At 41.3% G+C, this 20,920-nt stretch overlaps 1 protein-coding gene across 4 annotated transcripts; it reads right to left on the bottom strand.

Moving 5' to 3' along the window:
- Positions 1 to 1,177: 1,177 nt before the first annotated feature.
- Positions 1,178 to 16,775, bottom strand: SLC38A2 (solute carrier family 38 member 2). 4 transcript variants are annotated; one of them, XM_079304906.1, is made up of 17 exons: positions 16,534 to 16,774; positions 15,686 to 15,865; positions 15,402 to 15,483; positions 15,166 to 15,281; positions 12,956 to 13,123; positions 12,218 to 12,291; positions 12,029 to 12,121; positions 11,757 to 11,838; positions 8,741 to 8,823; positions 7,729 to 7,787; positions 7,453 to 7,602; positions 6,647 to 6,726; positions 6,451 to 6,551; positions 5,938 to 6,062; positions 5,205 to 5,349; positions 4,980 to 5,077; positions 1,178 to 4,242 (listed from the first exon to the last, which is right to left on the bottom strand). In XM_079304906.1, coding segments are annotated over exons 5-17 (1,191 nt in total). In that variant the 5' UTR covers positions 12,958 to 13,123; positions 15,166 to 15,281; positions 15,402 to 15,483; positions 15,686 to 15,865; positions 16,534 to 16,774; the 3' UTR covers positions 1,178 to 4,143. The 4 variants fall into 4 exon arrangements, with proteins under 4 accessions (XP_079161032.1, XP_079161031.1, XP_079161030.1 ...); XM_079304905.1 differs by lacking the exon at positions 12,956 to 13,123 and having other exon boundaries at positions 16,534 to 16,775; XM_079304904.1 differs by lacking the exons at positions 12,956 to 13,123; positions 16,534 to 16,774 and having other exon boundaries at positions 15,686 to 15,892.
- Between the last annotated feature and the right edge of the window lie 4,145 nt (positions 16,776 to 20,920).

Raw genomic sequence — 20,920 nt, 5'->3', positions numbered from 1 at the left:
TTAATTGAGGATTTCCTAATTTCAGAGCATTTTACTATCCTTTTTAAGTATTCCTTTTGTACAGTGTTTTTATGTACACATGACACACTGAGTTACAACTCCAGCGTCTCTCAACCAATCCTGAGTATTTGGAACACATATTCATATGATGTGATACAGATTTATGTAGAACCAAGAACACAGATGCTACACTTGGTTTGCACCCAGTTTCAAAATGGAAGCAAACCAGGCATACCAGTTTTGTAATTTTTTACATAAGCAGTTATTCTCCTGGAGATTCAGATGAAGGAAGTGGCATAGGATTTTAGCAAGACTCGATTACAAGATTTACAAGACTTGATTACAAGATCTAACACATTAGGGCTTGTCTCCAGCTATGTCTTTTCCACACAAGAAATTACTTAATGCAGGTTCCTTGTAGAATTTGATCTCTCAGGCCCAGACTTGTGCTCTTTACCCTCATAGGGTTGTAAATTGTGGATATAGTTGTATGCCATTCCCCACCCTCCCCCTCTTTCCTGAAAAGTCCTCAGAAAGTTAAACATTCATGAAATTAAAGCTACACTTTTACCATAATCTCTAGAGAAAACCCCCCAAATACCTCCCCCAAGAAACACATCACACCCTGGTTTAGGATTATCTATTTATTTATTTCAGTTAAAACAAACATACAATGTTTCATTGAAACTGCTGCTGGCCGCCAGCCCAGCCAGGCAGGATAGCTGTGCTGTGGCCTCTCCCAGGGAGGGTATTGTATTTACATATGTACACGGATGTACCTTAGGGATGCCCCAGTCGAGCAGAGGTGAACTCGCCACACTCAGGAAATCCGAACATCCATGGTGGATTTAGACAAAGTACACGTGAACCTCAACAATGCTTTCTATGGACCCAAGTGATTCCTGTGTTTATTGCAACATATACATTTGTAATAAATACAATCTTAGTGTTTTCTTAACGCACTTTGATCTCCGTAAGCATTATACTGGGTTGGAAAAGGCTCTTTCCTTTGACAGCTGTTACACAGATGTACAACACAGACAACTCCTTGAAATGATGTAACAATCAGTAATGAGAGAGGAATATATACATAAATCCTGGACTCCAAACCTACATTATATACATTATACTTACAGTATATACACACATACAATTTATGTACATAGACTATCATAAATATTGAAAAATAGTTTTAGTTTTAATGGATTAATGGTTTATAAATAACATGTTACATTTATGACTGAAATATCATGGAAGACAGTAATGTCTAACTGAGGTGACATAACAGTGGTTTAATACTGAAGCTGCTCTTTTAGATGGTTTGTAACGTAGGTAACTTTAAACAGACAGGTTTGGAAAAAAATAGTAATTACAAAAAAAAAAAACCACACACGTTGGAAATCGACCCAGCCAAGTGGAACTCAACTGTTGCAGGTGGAGAGTCAGTCATCAAATTATATAACACATAATGTATAATCTGGAAATTGCTACATTCAGAGAATTAGTGACATGTACAATATATTATGAGGTGTCATCACAAAACTTCCCTTCTGGTTGCCAAGGACTTTGTAGTAACTTCTGACTTACCACTCCTTCCTCTTCTACAGTTGTGTTGAGAAAGGAGGATATTTCTCACTTTTTTACCTCTTTTTAAAGGGAAGCATTTAATCCCTTATGTGCTACAAATTGCTCAAAGGTAGACAACATTTTAATCCTCTTCCACCTCTGCACATTTGTGGAGGAAGAAGAAAAGCTGCCAAAGTACTGAGGAGGCACATGCTCAGCACTTCTGTGGAGATCAGGTAACATGGGATAGTTAGCCATGGATGTACAGTACCTGAGGCAGAGAAGTACCTACAGAGCATTAGTCAGTGCTGACTCCAGGATCATTAATTGCCAGTTGAGTACCACTGAATTAGTAATACAAATAACACACGAGGAATCTAACTTGTCATTACAGTTTTACACTATAGTCTTAGTGACCTGTACTTACAGTCATGCAGAAGTATCAATACAAAATACCTGCAGTTGTTTTTCCATAGATTTTAAATGGCTGGGCAGAGCTTGACATTATCTGCCAAGTGGTGACTATTGTTTAGATTTCTCTGATTAATTCTACAAGAGCAAAAAAGTCTCAGGCACTGTTTAATCAATGGATTACAGGCCTTTACTTGGTCTCTCTGACATGATGACTGAGTGGGACTTCATAAATAGATTTTTAAAACATCGTGTCAGATGAAGACAGTTGACCACATTGCCATGACTATTTCATTAATAATCTCTATCTAGGCTTTTGTACCCAATATTGCTGTGTTTGAGAACCTCTTATAAGCCAAGTACACTGTTATACAAATGCTACCTCTCTTCAACCTGGGACAAGAATGAAAGAGCAAACATGCACTAGAAACAAAATAGCTCATCACAACCATACAGCACCTGTTTCATCAGCTAGGGCTCGTTAGAAACTTATCTATTACTGAAGCAAACAAGTATGAGATGACTATCCAGCCTATGAGGTTATCTTCAATACTACTATACAGTATAAATTGGAAGAGGAATCCCAGTTGCATATGTGAAGAGAGTTTGTACCAAGCATGAAATATTGGTGCAGTTATTTTGTGGATTTGACTCAGAAACAGAATAGTCAAGTAATTCAAAAATCCAATAATGGATGAGGAATTTGAGAAATACTGTACAGTTTTTGAATATTATACAACTAGAAGACTACATTAGGACTTGTTTTCCTACAGAGTGTTTCAAGATAGATTAGATAGAAAAAAATCCCAACAAACGTTGTTACAACTGACAGTGGACCTTATTAATAAAGGGAACTTGAGGAAGGAGTTTTGTATTAATGGCATCATATGCTCCAGTGCCATTTAGTTTTTATCTACAACAGGAAAAAAACCCCCATAAAACAAAAACCCCAAACCCTGTTTTACTCAATTGCACTACTGAGTACCTCAAGAAGGGAAATGTCAATGCCTTCTTTAAAATTTTACAATTGTCAATGCATTTTTTTACAATTTAGATTACCTATGCTATTCTCAAATGGACCCTTTTCTAAAGGGTGGGTTTTTTTCAAGTTTGAAAATTTGCATTTCCACACCATTTTTGATAGCTCTAGCTACTTACATAAGCCTGAATTCATTTTCAGGATTATTTTCTCTATGGGAACTTCATGGGAAACATTTAGTATCAGAGAATTTTGACCTGAATTGGCTTATTTTCTGTTTTGGTCTTTAGAAGCATTTTAAAAATAAAATTTCTTCTAATTATGCCTTTACAGAATCATAAAGTATGTTGAGTGGGAAAGGACCCATCAGAATCACCATGTCCAGCTCCTGGCCATGCACAGAGCACCCCAGAACCTAAGAGTGCTGTCCAAACACTTCTGGAACTCTGTCAGGCTGCTGCTGTGACCACTTTCCTGGGTAGCCTGTACCAATGCCCAAACACCCTCTGAGTAAAAAAATCTTGTTCCGACATCCAACCTAAACCTACCCTGACTCAGCTCCATGTCCTTTCCTTGGGTCCTGTCACTGGTGACATGAGTGAAGAGATCAAGAAAGTCAAACTACGTTTAATTTAGGACACTAATTAAATATTCTTCTGAGCTCTTCTATTTTATTTTTCCACTCTTTTTTAGAAAAAGTGTTTCTTAAAGTCAAAATAGTGCTTTTGAGGTCCATAAGAATTTTTGGTACAAAAAATAATAGCGTTTCTCTCTTTCTCCCGCTCTCTCATTGGTTATTTAAACACTTTGCTGTAAATTAAAGTTCTTTCTCACATCAAATGGTTCCATTAGGCACATTCAAGTAAAATAACAAAATATCCAAGTAACAATGACGAAAGCCAAACATGGCTTGATAAAAGTCTACAGAGAGTTCTGTCCATTCTCTGGAATGGAATAAAGTTGTCACTTCCTTCAGCCAGACACTCACGTGGTTTGATGTTAATATCCACTTCCATCATGCAGAATAGTTTCTTAAAGACAGAGTTCAGATATTCTACAATCAGAAGAACCATCAACAAAGAATCTGCCTTTTAAAGGAAGCTGAATAGCTCATTTTCATTCTCAGTAGGTATCTGAGTGAACACTGGCATTTGAAGTGGAGTATTACAGAGATTAAACCAGGGCAGTTAATGGCCATCAGATGTAACATTCTGGGTCCAGTCTAGAATAATCAGTGTCATGCACCCAGTCATCACAAGTATACCACTTAGAAAGAAGAATGAAGCCTGAAAAAGAAAACATAAAATACGTATTTCAGATTCTGTTATGACACTGTTGGTAAATCACAACACACACCTGTAAATTCACACCCACGCACAGCACAAATGCCATTGCTCACAGAGGACAAAGTAAAAGACGAGATCAAGTCAATGAAAAGGAGCTAAGTATCTTTTTCATACTTGGAGTCCTTTCTCAAATGAAAAAGTACACTTATTTTCAGTATAGCTGACCTCAGCCTCAACTACGGGAAGTGAATGTGGCTGCTGATACCAGTCAGGCTATGCCACTGTGCTAACCTGACTCTGCCTCAGTATGTGTGATTGCATTATGAGTCAGTGTGTCTGTGATTAGTCAGAGCACCAAGAACAATCAAGATAACCCAAACAATTGGCAGAGATGAGCTTTTATGGGGGAAATTATGTAAATAAGTCTCAAAAGAATGTTTGAAGAATGTTAAAGCTTTTTAAATATAGTTCTTAGGGTATTCTGTTGAAATCTGGTTCTTAGCAGCAAGAGAATGACCCAGCTACTGTTGAGATTGGGGGCCAGGGGCTGAGAGAAGTCACTGAAGTGAACTGACTCTTGTGATGGCCAGTTCCTTAGTTTTGAGCTCCTGTGCAGCTTCTTGCAACTATGCAAGGTAACATTAAATGCCAATTCACTGACTACCTTCACCAGGACTTCAAAATTCATAAATCATGAAGAAGACAATCAAATTTTTTGCATATTTGTCTATACATACCCCAATCTTTTGCACTGACTTCATTGGTTCCTTCTTCACTAATTTGATATAGAAGGCAGAAGGAAGTATAAAGATCAGCATGGCAGCCGCAGAAGCACCTGGAGAGAAAAACCATGGAAATAAATATTCATGTTCAATATTCATTCATAAACAGGCAAACATACTCTAATTAGACTGGAATTGCTTTTTCTGAAATGTGAAAAGATGTGACAAGGAAATACTTACCAATGAATCCAAAGATGTCTCGAATAGTAGGGACAAAGATTACGAGCACGTTGGTAAATGCCAGAAGAGCAAAGGTAATGCAACAGTGACGCCACCAACTGAACTCCTTCCCTGCCCACAGCAGCTGGGTAATGGAACTGCGGATCTTTGGAAGGCAGGAGAAAAAAAAGGAACAGTTTAGACTTCATTTTGGAAGACAGTGATTTGTCACCTGAGTTAGACCTTCCTTCTGAAAGTATTTTAACATTGCTTTCCTGAATGCTTCAGATTTTAATAGAAGGTGAAAGATGAAAGTAATATGGAGGAAAAAACCAAGGTTAAATATCTGGCTTGAACAAAAATAAATTCCAGGAAATTTTGTAACATCTAAGAATGCTGCTCAACAATATACATATAAATGGCCAGATCATGTCCACAATGTATGTACAAAATCAAGCTGGCTTTTGTAGGCTGATAATGCAACAGTGTAAGTATTTTTACAGAGGGGGAATCTGTTTCATTTCTCTAATACAACCATACCAGGAAAACAGTATGACTGAATATATCTGTATCTACTGCTTAGTAAATGAATTTAATGAATGAACAGTGTAGCTATAATTTGTCAAATTAATCAGAGTAAATTTTCTTTTTCTGTTAAGAGAAAAACACTTCCATTTTTCAATTAATAAACAGGAGTTTGCCAAACCAGTAAATGACTACAGTACTATAGGTGTTAAAAAAAATAATTACTTACAGGGAAAATAACTACAGGTACAGTGAGGGTTACAGCCATAAGGACAGCAAGACGCACAATAAGGAGGAGAACATCAGCACCCAGATAAGCAGAGTAGGTGTGAAGCAGTTCTGGTTCGACTCTCTCTGTAAAGAAAACAGTATTTTAATTAGATTTAGCTGACAAACTTCTTCAACATCTGCTCTAGGTTCCATACAAATTTTACAGTTACATCATCAATATGAATTGATAAAAAAGTCTTAGGAGCTCCTGTAAGAATGTATCCATTTTATACAGGGATGAATTGGAGGCACACAATCTGTTTTAATCCAATTTTAATCCTGTCTTGGGCCTAATTCTATTACTGATCTCCTTTAGGGTGTGCACTTACAGAAGTACTAAAAAAAAAAAAAGCCCAACTAACTGTGTATATTTAGAATACATAGTAAATGCTTGCTTGTTCTGTTTTTAAAATAATACTATGAGTTTGCAGAACTTAAATAATTTTAAAGAAAGCAGAAAGGCAATACTCACCATAAAATGTCAAGTATCCAAAGAGAGCAGCCAATAAATACATGAGGAACATGGCAAAGAAAGATACATAGGACACATTCATCATTCTTTTACGGCTTCGGCTGTAAGAAAAAGTAACATTGTTAGTAGTGAGAACATATTGTTTCACAGTATATTTGTTTGTTAGTGAAATTAGAGATACATATTTAACACTTACCCTTTCAGCTCTTCATAAATAGGAAGAATTGCAGGATGGCAGACAAAAGAAAATGTTAGGATCGGGACAGCATAAACAGTCTGAAAAAAAAAAAAAAAGGTGTATTTCTTAAGTATCTCAACAGACATTAGAAATTTACTTCACAAAATCATCAGGAGATTTTTCAGTTTTGGCCTTCTTTGGTAATAAAGACTAGCTATTCTTCACAGTGGAGGCTCCAGAAAAAGTTAAAGCAAGTTCATATTTTCTTAAACCCAGACCCTGAGGTACTAAATAATCTCAAATGTCACTGAAGTCCATGCTGAGCTAAATGTATTTGCATTCAAAATCATGTTCAGCAATTCACAGGCTTAAGGCACTGTATCTTGAACTTGGTATTGAGTATTTCATGTGTGGTGATTCACCACTGTAATTGGGAGCATTCATAAGTCAAGAATCTGGGACTGAGAACAAGTCAGACATCTTATTTGCACACTTCTACAATTTTCTTCATCTTCTTCTGCAATCTACTTTTTAAATATTTCACTAACTTCCTTGAGGAAGCTTGAGAAATGTTGCACTGAAGAATTAGAGATATGTTTTTTGCCACTCAAAGAGGAACCTCAAGCTCATCTAATTTCTGTATATTTGGCACATAGCAACACCCAATCTGCCTGAGGTAAACAGTGCCCAAGTCTACTGGAATAGAAAGTCTTAAAACATTCCAATTTTAAAACTGGGCAACTGCTTGAAGGAAAAATGACCTAATTTATCTGCCACATACTTAATCTCAGTTATTTTCAACAGAGCATCTGGTTTTCAGTTACCTGTGAATTGAAGATGAAATATTTTGGCTTGCACATATCATCACTTGTTATATTTTCTTCTACCAAAGGTGCCACTGTTGCATTTAATAATGTCACGTTCATGATGACACTGTCCATAGGACAAGGAATCTGAAACATCTTCCAAATTACCTAGAAATAAAGCCATGCATTTATTATTTTGACTAATGTAAGATGTGAAAATTTTTAGAAACTGTGCTTAATTTCATTTTGAAATGCAATTTTAAATGCACTGGAAGTTTATAAGACTATACTTACAACAATCAGAAAGAAGACCATGCAAAGTAAGGAAAAGCCACTGGTGTAGCCCAAATACCCTATGATCAAGAAAGATTAAAAAAAAAAAATCTAAGATACAATAAAAAAACACCAAGTCAAAACATTATGACAAAATACGTTCTGTCAAGTGATCTCTTTAGACTGTCATTTCCTAAGCATTACAAAGAACAAATTAATTATTCATTGACTTTCTGCTAATCCCAACCCAGATCTAAAGGTTCTGAAAGACATATTAGGGTCTCCACATACAGTGAGTCTATAATGGTAAACTTTGTAATTTAAAGAAAAAGAAGCAAACTAAAAAAACCCACAGCAACAATGATATGAATTGTTTATTGTATACTAAGAATGATATAAAATTAATTTTAATAGCATGCACTCAAATAACTTAGCCTTTTTCCTTCTGTTTTTACTGATCTACTTAGATTCTAGAAAATAGCAATTTGAGAGAGTAATCCACATTGAGACTCTCAGTTTAATAAAGTTCACTACAGGATTCTCTGAACAAATAGCCTGTAAACTGAATTATTCACATATCTCACTGAATTACAGCCATTTCAGATAAAGCATCTGGTATGAATATTCTGTTACTCCTTGGGATCTAAAAAGAAAAGATACTGCCCAGGGTCAGCAGTCCTATTCTTTAAAGGCTGTTACAGGATAGCTGGTAACAATATTGTATTATTGACCAAAATAGGTTAAACTTTGGTAAGAACAGAAAGCTACTGTTGAGCTTTGTTCTAAGGCCATTGTATCTACTGTCCTCTCATTATCCACAAACACATCTGTAATTTAGTATACTTGTCTTGAATTTTTTACCCCTTTCTTCAAGGAGACTGACAGCAATAACCTAAATGCTAATTAGTCCCAAGAGACAAGTTTGGAGACAGTAGTTAAGTCACACAGCATTTCAAAACTCAAACATTGCATCAACACATTTCCCCACAGCATTTTCAGAGGGTTTTTATTTTGACTGCTCTCCACAACTTACCTAGATTTTTCAGTAGGGACAGGGGAAGAATGAGGATGACCGACACCAGCAGCACTAAATAGTCACCATTGAGGTACCATTCTCTGTAGAAAAGAAGGTAGTATTTTTAAGAATTCAAACATTTAAAAATAATATTTGCAATTTAGTGTTCCCTCATATCTTCTAAGACATATGGCTCATTAAAAAAATGCACTACCTCATGTCACAAATGACAGCATTTAAATTCCTACATGGACCTAACACCCTAGAATAGCTTCTTATCTCACCCCAAACCTGCATTGTGCCTTTCCTTTAGTGTCCTTTTATAAAAATAATAACATCTGGAAGTCAGAAGACAGAAAAGTAAATGATTGGTTAGAAAAACAAAAATCAAGTGGGATCAATCACGGAAAAAATAAGAGTTTTCTTAAGTGCTGGTTTCCCAACTCTCCAGATGTGTCAGAATATTGAGGGGCCCCCGCAGGGTTTCAATTTTTAATGGAAATAAAATTCTGTTGGGTGCCCTGTGGGAATTAAAGAAAAACAGGTGAGGGCTGAAGGTAAGGCAGTAGCTCAAGCCCACTAGCTGAGAAAACTCCAACAAGCACTGGGAGTCTCTTGGAGGCACATTTAGTCCCTTTCAGTAGGGAAAACATGGTAAGAACTTCAGAAACTTTTTCCTTCAGAACATTTTTGCCATTTTTTTCTGTAAGAAGCAGCAGCGATTTTTTCACAAAACACTTTTGAGCATTAGAAGATTAACATATTTTTTGAAATACATAAAAACAAAGTCCTACAGGACCATCTTATATGCTTTAAGCAATTAAAGTAACACTAAGTTACACATTTATTCCCAAGTATTAATACTTTACATCTTATTATGATATCATTTAACAGTATTTTTAAATGGACTGTATACTATTTAGGTAAACGATTTTATTTGAAATTTGTATATCCAGATTCAGTTGCTGAATTATAGCCTTTTATATGGTAATGGAAATACAGAATAATTAACAGACTTGCTCTGGATTTACATAATATATGCAAAAATTATGTAGTCATCTCTTTTCCTCAGTTTTACCTGGAATAGCTATATGTAAAAGAGGAGCATTTTAGAAAACTTCAGATGTATAGGACATTAACACCATACACCTTTTGTTGTTTCTTTAAAATATAGTAGACTTGTGGCAAATTTAAAAGAAATCACAACAAAGAAACTCCTTGCAGTTGATACAATCACAAGAACATGCACTGCTATTGTGCATACCATAGAGAAGCCATCAGGACTTTCAGATCAAGGACTTCAAAGTTTTCTGTCCTGAAGGGTAAAGAATGGGATGTGCAGTTTTAAAATATAGCCAAGTACTTTAGAAGTTGCTAAACAGATTTTACTAATGGAGATAGTATTTGCAATATTGTCTCAAAATTCCAGAAGTTCTTTTACAGTAAGCATTATTTTGGGACACTTAAACAGGTAAGTGCTTACATTTTAGGCCCCAGGCTGCCAGAGTGGAATCCATGCCAATGGTAGCCACCCAGACTCCCCTAAGCAATGCATGGAGAGAGTCAGTTAAATGGGGTTTAAATGGGAGACAATTGCCAGAGCACTGAGAAAAAACCTATATTAAATCAGCATACAGCTACCCAGTGCCAGCCAACAGGAAAACATTGAAGATACAGATCTCAATTTCTTAATTTTCTCTGCCAGATTTGCAAAACAACAGCTGTATCCAGTGAGATTCACAGATTTTAATTTTCCCTCTTGAATTGCAACCCGTTTTGAATTCTTTACTGAAGATGGGACAGTTAAAAATATTTGCCTCCGAGCCCCCTTTGAAATACTGGCTACTCCAGGGGCTCTCTTAAGAATCAAAAAATATGGACTTGAATTTAGCCAAAAGAGAGAAATTAACCTTCCCAGAAAATAATTTGTAAACATAACACTACTAAGTAAATAGGGTAGGTGCAGTATTCGAGTACATTAAAAAAAAAAAAAAAAAAAAAAAAAAAAAAATATGGCTAGCACTGTTATTATGACAGTATCTATCAGCAAGTTGTATGAACATCACCAAATGGCTTGAACCCCTCAGGGAACATGGCAGAAAAATGCCTACCTTCTGAACTCAGGCTTAGGTGTAAGTTGGAGTCTTGAGCTGCTCAGCCCTCTCAAGACTGGGACACTTCAGGACAAGGCACAGAAGTACAACTCTGAAGAGTGAGATTTATAGCACTTAACTCTATCCATCTGAACTCAGGCATCTAATTTTTACACACCCTCTCAATACAGAGTGATATGATCAACTGTTCTCTGGAGATATGCAGAAAGCATCTAAGGCACACTGCACTGATCCCTACAGAGCATCACCCTTCTCCACTGATTGTGCTAAGACTACTGTAATGATGACCTCAAAATATGGTTACATCAAATGAATCCTCTTTTTAAAGCCATGGGAAAGCCACTCTGGAGTCAAGGTGTCTCCAGGATTAGATGGCAAGGCATCTCCCATTTTAGTCTTAGGCATATAAGCTGTGGTTTAGGCCAAGGTTTAGTCTCTGTATCTTTTTGAGAACTGTTCCTTAAGACACTCCTTGTGTAACTGCATCTTAGTCTTACCTTAATCACTTGCCACAATATTAATACTAGAAAACCAAATTAATCAGAACAAACCATTTTGAATGCAGTGTAAGAAAATTTAAAAAACAAAACAAAAAAACTAAAAAAAAAAACCATAACCACATTTATCTTTCCTTATCAAGTGTATGTACTGACTGGTACATACATTAACACTTACCTGATGTTCTTTACAGAACTGCTTTCTGCAATATGATGCGATACCTGTATTTTTCTACCCCTTTCCCAGGTCAGGCTTGATCTAAATGAAGTGAAGCACTCAGGGGAAGGGAAAACTTACTGTATCTCTGTCTGAGTGAGAAGCTACCCTATGGTGTACCGAAAGTGGTCTTCATATAAAAATATATACAGTCTCCATATTTGTTTCTCCTAATAGTTTCTCTGATGAGGAGTTCTAACACCTACCCTGTAGATTCTTCGATGTTCATAAATGTCTTGATGACCAATGGTAACTCATATTTCACTATGAAGAGGTAGCTTGACATAGCTGTAGGTGAATAACATCATAGATCATTACAAATATAGAATATGCCACACGATGCAAGAATCACATAACATGTTTCATAACTTCACTTGAACACAAGCAGTTCATGAATACATGTTGTGTGACAAATAAGTCTCCAAGAATAAGCAGGGAACAATTACTATAGACAGACATCTTAAGATCTTGCACTCACCTCCAATGTTCTGCATTGTAATTGATCCAGAAGCAGCAAGTTTTCCAGCCATGCCAAAAGCCTTCATTCCCAACTGTTCATACAACAATGATCCTAAAGGAAAATACGATATCCCATTGGAAGGGTGCATTTCACAAAGATAACATAAGAAACAAATGTACCTATTTGTAAAATAGTAATTTGCCATACCTCCTTCATTGGCAGTCTTCAAAAGAAGATGCACTGAATACAAAGAAAATATTGAGACAAACAGTAGGAGTATCCTGAGGAGAGAAAAACATGCAAATTTGTAATAGCCATAAATGACTTATTGTAGCCCTATTAAATAAAGATGTATCAAATATAAACATTACCCATATTAAAATATTTTATGGGATTACATTCTCAGGTCAGTTAAAAGTGTTCTGAAAATCCAATAAATGCCATGTATAGAAAGGATTTTATACTACATTGCAATTGAGAGGCATACAAAGAAGTTCTAATGTAGGCTTGAACAACGATTCTATTCAGTCTAAAGCAGCATAATCATCACCAAGTGTCAGGCTATTATACTTGGCTACATAGATAATAAATAAAGTGTCAGTGGGAATGTGTGCGGGTGGGGGGGCAGGGAAGGTTTGCATCCTTGTAAGAAACTGAATTTTTCCCTGTCTTCCTGTCCCTGTTCAACAGCGTGTCATGCAGCTATCAAACAGCTGAGGCTAACTACAGCCCAAGTGAAGATTATCTCTTGGTCTTAAAAGAAATCAGCTTTTCACTTTAAAGCTGTGTTATGTCCTTTTCATGTAAGGATGAAACTGCAAAAGCTTTAAAGAATTGATTGAAAATTCAGACTCATTGAGAGCTGTGTTTTCAAATGGAAATACGCATCTATTGTCATTAAAAAAAAATTCTTTCCTCAAAAGTTAACTCTTCAGATGTGCTTACATGGGAATCGCTAGTGGCTTGTTTATCTTCCCCACAGCTTTTACAGGCAATGCATATTATTTCCAGAAGCACATTTGCATCACCTAAAATTCGGATCTCTCAACAACAAATCTCTCCCACAACAAATGCACTTCCTGGAGTGGCACGCTAGGGGGGACTTCGCAGCTGCTGGAGAACACAGTGGAAAATTACAAAGCGTTAAAAAAAAACCCCTGGTCTTTCTCATACCAATACAAGCATTTTGCTTAATAGGAAACCTGAGAATCAGCATAGCAAAAATGGTTTTAGAAGGGCAAGCTTAATTTCCCAGAGTACATTTCCTTTTGTGTCAATTTTCATGTTGGCAAAGTTAGCAAATGCAGCACGAAAAACTGGAGACAAAAAGATCTGAGAAGCTTCACAGATCTGTGTAGGAAACTTATGTTACTGTGCCAGTTCAACACTAAAACAAGCACACAAATAAACCTCTCTATTTCTGACAGGTAGAGATTAACTAGGATTTGACTCAGACATCGGGTAGAAACAGCACAGCTGAGATGTGCCAAGGTTACACCACTTTAAAAAAGCACGGGCCCTGGACATCGGACCCAAGCTGGAATGGCTGCCTACAGCATAGACAAGATCAGTCAGCAAACTCATCTTGAAGCTCACTCTGTTTCTGGCCTCCAGACCATTCTATTCATTTATTTAGTGCTGACACAAGTGACAAGTCACAGCACTTACACAAGTGCCTCCATAGTCATCGAAGAACTTACTGCCTTAATCAACTGCATCTGGATCTGATTCTGTAACCTAGTTATTAAGGGATGTCTGCAATGCCCTCACTGTCATCATAAATCCTCAGTATCATCTGTGATTAACTGCTTTCCTGCCTCAGAGCTGTACAATCTACAAGTTTTGAAAGGTAACAAGCTAGCTTGTCTTTGAAACAGCACCTGTGCAAACAGATCTGAATGCAGTATCTGGAAATAAAAATCAACTAAATTGCCTCAGTGCCCAAGTGTTAAATCAAAAAATTTTAACATTTTTTTCCTCAGAAAAAGGGGACCACCCAAGTCTGTTCAAGTATCTAACCTTGAATTCTCTTTTTTCCTCTCCTCAGAGACATTCTAATGTGCATTACACCGATTATCTTTCATGTGCTGCATAACATCTTTAGAGCAAGAAACTGATGCATAGAGAGCTGAAGTATCTCTCCTAGATTTGTGCTATTGTTCACTCAGTTTAGCATCATTTAAGCAAGTGAAAATCTTAGTAAAAAAGATTAACAAATCACCATATACTTAAAATTCTTTAGGTCAGAACTTTACACGTTGGTAGTTTCCTCAGGAAACTTGAGCACCACCCGATACACTGTGAAACATCTGGAAGTAAATCTGACCTACTTTCTGGAAATCTGGCAGCACAGTCAGGGAAATTTTGAACTAAACATTGCTTTTTACATGTTCTTGAACATTCGGCACATTCATGTATTTCCAGGATAAAAACACAATGTTCCTTTAAACACATCCATGAATACTCATATGCAGTCAAGTCACTGATATTACATGTTGTGTGACGTGAACTGCCTCCAATACATGAAAAATGTACCTTCCCAAGACATTTAAAAGCACTGTACATAACTGTGTCCTTATGTTGTTTCCATTTACATTACTGTAGTTCTGTTGTATACCTCAAAGCTTTTGCCAATGTAGACAGGCCAATAAGGATATTGGGTTATTCTACAACCCTCCCCTGCAGGCAAACAAAAATTTTAATAGGTGTAACTGAAACCATAGCAACAAAACAGACTTCTTTATTGGTTAAGAACGTTGTAACTCTGTAGACACAATGATGTCAGCTGAGGAAAGCGATTCCACATCCCTGATTGGGACTTGCATAACAGAACTTTCAGGGGAAGCCTATCAGTTCATTCATGGAGAAACTACAGCTAAGCCAAGTAAAATTCACTGTAAAATGTTTTTGATGGTTGCAGAACTTGCAATGAATCGGTTAAATTTTTACAGGTTCCGTGTGAATGTAAAACAATCCCTAAATTTGAAACAAGCCATGAATCCTAAAATGTAATTCTGCACCTATGAAAATGACTGGGTATTTTCTAGGGATCATATTCTTACACCTTAACTCTTATTCTTATATCTTATTCTTTTCCATTATGAATTACACACCGGAAAGATTGGGGGTTTTTTGATGAATCAAAAGATACTTACACAAAAAGAGCAATTCCAGTGTTAGCCATGGCAAAAGAAAGACCAAGGATGCCACTACCCACAATAGCATTGCTCAGATTAAATACTGACATTCCGAAGGAAGTCGTACCCGGATGCTGAGGAAAGGGAGATAGGTAACAATTAATAGAAAGTTATTACTCATCTCAGAAAAAAAATAACAAATTTGGCAGTACGTTTTTGTTTGTTTATTTGGAACGTCATTGCCGGGTACTTACATACTGAGTTTCATATTTCTTCTTTCCAAGGTTGGAGTCGAGCAAGAAATTTTGGTTTTCTGGATCCATATCCGCATAGTGGCTGCAAAACAACATTGCATCATTAGTGACTCTTACGGGCGACCCGCACGTTCACCTCCCGATCAGCACTGCCGATGCATTCCAAGGAGAAAAGGAAACGGATGGAGTAACCCCGAAGGACCACCCCACCTGCGGCCGCGCCCGTCTCCAGCCCGCGACCCCGCACGGAGCGCCGAGACCCCGCGGGTCCGGGGCGCGCTCACCTCTTGATGGCAGCCGGCTTGGTGGGGTACGGGTAGCTGAAGTCGTTGCTGTTGGAGCTGTAGCTGCTGCTGTCCTCGTCGGGCGAGATGTTGAACTTGCCCATCTCGGCGCTGCTCATGCTGGCGGGCGGGGGTCGCGCTCGGCCGCTCTTTTGTCCTTGCCGGCGGGACTCGCCGCGCCTGCCGAGGGGGCGGGAGGCGACGTCAGTGCCGCAGCGGGCGCGCGCCCGTCACGTGGGCGCGCGGCCCCCGCCCGCCGCCGAGTGGAAAAGTACCAGGCGCGCGGGGCGGGGGGCGCGCGGACAAAGGTGAGCGCCGCGCGGGGCGGGGGCGCGCGGCTGCCACCGCCGCCACCATCGCCACCGCCACCATCGCCACCGCCACCACCGCCACCGCCAGCACCGCCACCGCCAGCACCGCACCGAGGCGGCGGCGCCGCCACGCCGCACTCCCACCCCTCCCCCTCCGCCTCCCCGCCCCGATAGCGGAGAGCGGACTGATGCAACACCGATCACCGATTGTCACATCGGCTGCCGGAGCCTCCCGCCGCTCGCCTGTCCCTCCCCGCGTTTACCTCCCTCCGCCCCGCCGGCGACACCGCGCGTCCCGGCGTTTTCAATGGAAAACAGCACACCGGGGCTGCGTCGTGCCGCCGTCGCTCTGCGGGCTCGCCACCTTTTCGGGGCGCAGCGGCGGCGCGTCCCCAGCGCGTCTCGGGAGCCCGGCGGGCTCCTGGCCACAAGCCGGGCGCTGCCGCCGGACAAAGGCGCGAAGGAAGAGCCGCGCGCCGTCCGGAAAAGCCGCCCCATCCCTCCCGGCAGCCCGGGAACAGCCAGCCTCTGCCGTACCTTCTACGGAGCTTGAAAGCGAGGGTTTCTCCCGAAGCCTCGGAATAACAGGAGTTCCTCCTGTCTCCGTTGCTACTTCTTGCAAGGGAAAAAATAAAAAGCCCTTAACTATGAAATGTCAGCGAAAACAAGCCCCTAGATAAATAAAGGCAGAAAAAAAAAAATCACGTAAAAAAGTCAGCGGTATCAAAAGGAAAGAAAATATCGCGTCTGTTTCGCTCCGGAGTCGCTCCCTGTCTGACGGCCCCCTCGGGGCGCCGCCGCTCTTCAGGCAGGAATGTGGGCGTGTTCCGCGGCGCCCGCCCCGCTGCCGCCCGCCCCCCGCCCTGCCCGACTGACCCCCTGCCCGGGCGGGGCTGGGGGCACGGGGGGCGTCCCCGGCGGGGGGCGGGGGGCTGCTCACCGGCGTGCGCCCGGCGGGGTCCGCTAGCCCGTGAGCCGAGCGGCTCTCCAATGTTTACACTGGGGCACTGCTTTCCACGGCGGGGACGGGACCCTGCGGTGCCTGTCAGGAGCGCCCTGCCTGAGAGGCGCTTCTGCCGGCCCGGTGCAGCATCCGCAGCGTGACTGCAGCACTCGGTGCCTGCCGCTTCCCCCAGGATGTGCCTCCCTCTTTCCACCCCGCCTGCCTCCGGGCTCTGGAGTCTCCCAGTAGCTGGGTGCTTGGCAGGGGACGAGGTGCCACTGACCCATCATAGCTCCTCGCTGCAGTCACTCCCTATTTTTAACACCTGCAGAGCGCACGTGCACGCCCGGACCCAGAGGGCAGCCGACAGACTCCCCGAACGTTTCCTCGGGAAGTGAACCGGAATGACAGTGATGTGATTCACGATAAACCCCCTGCAGGGAAGAGAGGGGGAAACAGAACATCCTGCTTCCTTCTCCTCGGGTAATCACTCCAGAAGATTTGGAGAGCTCTGCTGCCCTCAGTGGAAGGGGGCGGCGGGGCTTTGCTGCCCTCCGCAGCGCAGGGCAGCTCCGAAGGAGGCTTCACGGGGGTACCGGGGGCCCAGCTGGCTGCTGTCTCTAGAGGGACAAGGGGTTGCAAAGCAGCATCCCCAGCTCATTCCTGGCGGCAGCAGCGACTCCCAGGCCAGTCTGGTGCCACCAGCCTCGAGTGCGCAGGATGCCCTGCCACTGAGTCGTTTGACCCTCCTGCGTTATCGCCCTCGCTCCCTTCTGCAGCATCGAGGTTAGAGGGGCGGCTGCCTGTCTGCCGTCCCGGGGCAGGGCCGGCCGCCGGGACACAACGAGGGAATCCCTCATCACCATCCCCGCTCCTGGGCCCACTGCCGTGCCCGCGGCTCTGACGGAGACTCGAGCCTCCGAAGGGCTGGAGGGACAGAGACAGGCGGGAGGACGGTGGCTCTGCCCGACTGTCGCCGGGGCAGGCGGGCGCGGGAAGCGGGCGGGAAGGCGCCGGGCGGCGCGAGGCGGCGGCACCCACCCGCCAGCACGGCCGAAGGTTCTGGACCGCCCCCGCCGCCGCCGGGATGGAGGGCGGGAATGGAAGCCGGGAAGGGGCGGGGACCGGCGAGGGCACGCGCAGGAGATGCAGGAGCCGAAAATTTTCCATCACTGCAGTCGCCCCCCCGCCCGCATCCGGCGCGGCACGTCACGGCCCCCCGCAGCCCGGCGGGGCGGGAGCGGCGGGATGCGCTGCGCTGCGCTGCGCTGCGGCGCCTTCCCGCGCAGCCCCGGGCGGCGGCGGCGCACCTGCTTCCGCGGCCGCTCCTGCCCCTTCACCCAGCGCGGCTGGGGCTGCCTGTGGCGGTGAGCGGGGGTGAAATAGCCCCGGGAGTGCCGGTGCACGGCGTTTTCCGTCCTCTGAACGTCTGACTGCACAACGGGCGATTTGCAAAGGACCGGCGAGCTAACGGGTTAAATGGAAAGGCTGCATCGCTCGCCTTCGCAGCGCAATCACAGCGATATATAAATAAGCACTAGCGCGGGGAAGGCAGGGCGCGCTCTTTTCCCAGTGGGAATGGTGAATGCCCGGTGCCTTTCTCAGTCAGTCCCATTCTTGGGGTGTCAGCGGTTCTGTGAAGCAGTGTACATGACACAGGTCAAGGTGACCTGTTTGTTGTGGGTTTTGCCTCTGTAGCAACAGACGTAGTGACGTATAGGCAACGTTTTTGGACTGTATCGACCATTTCAAGGCAAGCGCACAGATTCTGTGCGTGGTGAATATCCCACATGCGCCTGATAAATACAGCAACCATCTTGGTGGATGTGATCTGGTTGTCGTGGACAGTACAGCTTTTCAAAAAGTTCAAACCACATTTTTTAGCGAAATAAAAGTTTAACTCTACAAGTGCCTGATTTTTTTTTTTTTCCCTAGATCTGTCCTCATTTTATATGAAAAATCATGACGAGGTTTAGTTGCTCATTATGAGACAAAAGATTGGTAAAATGCATCCAGGAAGAAAAGCTGCTGCATATTTACTGGCCCCATTATTGGAACTCTGCAACATGTGACTGCAATCTGCAGTGCCCTGGAATATCGAGTCTTTAAAATTTTACCCATGCAGTCTGTTTGCTGGTTCAAATGATCTGCTTTTTTCAAGTGGTTTTAAGTAATGCCTCACTGATTGAATTATAATTTTCCTGAGTTCGTAATTGCCAAGAATGTCCTTGGCAAAACATACATAGAATGTGTTTCATCCAATTTTGAAATTTATTTTGTAATCCGAATAATAAAAGTTAATATTCATCAGTTCCTCCCACCATAGTTTCAACGATTCATTTGTTTTCATTGTCATGCTTTTCTTTCTTTCTTTTTTAAAGTGTTCTTTTGTTCTTTTTCCCACTTTTCCTTTGTTTCCATCCTCCTTATCCCTAAGTCACCCTCATTTTTATACCTTCCATTTGTTTGCTTTTTATTTTGTTCTTTTTGGGTGCCTTTACACATTGGAAGCTTCCTTTCGAAGTTTGAGGATTTAGGATAGTTAAGAATGAATTTTTTTTACTTTTAATCAGGAGATTCAATCCCTGCTTTATGTTTTAAAGCTGTTGTAAAAGAAACTGTAAGTTAGTTGTTAGTTAGGTGTTGTAAAAATTGAATTGTGTTCAGTGAATTGAAGTGTGTTCAGAAATTAACTAGAGCTTTCAGTTTATTATAAGGAGAGGTAATGGAGGTTTTGTAGCTGAAGAACTATCTGCTGTGTGCTTCTAAATACCAGTTTGCAGTGGAGAGCTATCAATAGATTCACACCTCACTGTAGCATCACCTGTCATTCTTCATCCCGTGAATGGTTTCTTTTAAAGTTTGATTATTTGTTTTCATATTTAGAAAAAGAACTAGCTTGCAAGTGCTCACGGGTTTGTTTTGTTTTGTTTTGTTTTGTTTTGTTTTTTCTTGGTTTTGTTTTTGTTTGGGTTTTTTTGTGTTTTAACAAATAAAAAGGCCTTTATAATATGGGAGGTTTTTTCCACGCTATTTCTTCCTACATATATAAATAAACCTTGAGACATTCCATAAAACTATCTGTAACACACGCCCAATAGAGTCATTTTTGTTTATGGTATGCATGGAAAAGTTATGTGTACAATAATAGTGTAGAAGTCAAGTCCATTCAGAGGGTTTTTAGATGATACTTCCTAAATTGCCCAAAGGATACTAATGAAATATGTAATATGTCAAAGCACTCTGTACTAATGGCTACATAACATTCATTTTGTCTGTGCCTAGTATGAATATGATAAAAATCCCAGCAGAGTAGGGATGTGCATCGGGTGAAGTTCTCAGTACTGCCAGGACTCTGGGGGAGGATGGTGCTGGAGAGCAGTAACAGAGACCTGAGAGCTGTGCAGTGTCCTGAATGAAGCATCTGCATCACTGTCTACATGACAGCTGTGGTCTGTCATGAGGAAGAGCTGGAAGTACGGGTGAGTGGGGAAGATGAGGATTCATGGTTTTGCTGCACAGACTCAGTGGTCCACAAAGGTGCAGGCGGGGCTAATGGGCTCCACCATCCTTCCAAACAGTTTGGTTCATGATTCTTGCCTCACATGGACTGCCTGTGGCATGCAATTAATGAAATTATAGGTTCTGATTATATGCCTTCTTAAACAAAACTTCCACTGAAGCCAAGAGGTATTACGAGTGCATAAGGAATGCAGGATTGCATATCCTGCCTCTTGGGCTTTGTGATGGTGCGTTGGAGTTACATATTAAACTTGGTTTAAGCCTTAATTTTTTCCCTCTGTGTTTATTCTAGTCTAGTTTCTGTTTTGCAATATGAAAACAACAAAATCACTATGTTAAGAGTATAAGCAGCAGTATTCTTTCAAAAAAAATTAGTACATTTACTATAATTATAAGTTGAATTTAAGCCAAAAATAGAGAGAGATTCTGAGTTTTAAAACCATAAGATTATGCTGTTAT

Source organism: Erithacus rubecula (genome assembly GCF_903797595.1).
Source record: "Erithacus rubecula genome assembly, chromosome: 4".
Classification (NCBI taxonomy): domain Eukaryota; kingdom Metazoa; phylum Chordata; class Aves; order Passeriformes; family Muscicapidae; genus Erithacus; species Erithacus rubecula.
Note: the sequence above shows the minus strand (reverse complement) of the source record. Positions and strands in the feature narration are given on the sequence as shown.

Bases quoted from the DNA above. Each gene is read 5' to 3' on its own strand.
- SLC38A2 (XM_079304905.1), bottom strand. From the start codon at position 15,804: ATGAGCAGCGCCGAGATGGGCAAGTTCAACATCTCGCCCGACGAGGAC. The intron at 8,824-11,756 runs GTAGGTGTTAGA...TCTTTTCTACAG, and splicing joins AACATCGAAGAATCTACAGG to AGAATGGTACCTCAATGGTG. The intron at 7,788-8,740 runs GTAAGTTGTGGA...TCTTGATCATAG, and splicing joins GTCCCTACTGAAAAATCTAG to GGTATTTGGGCTACACCAGT.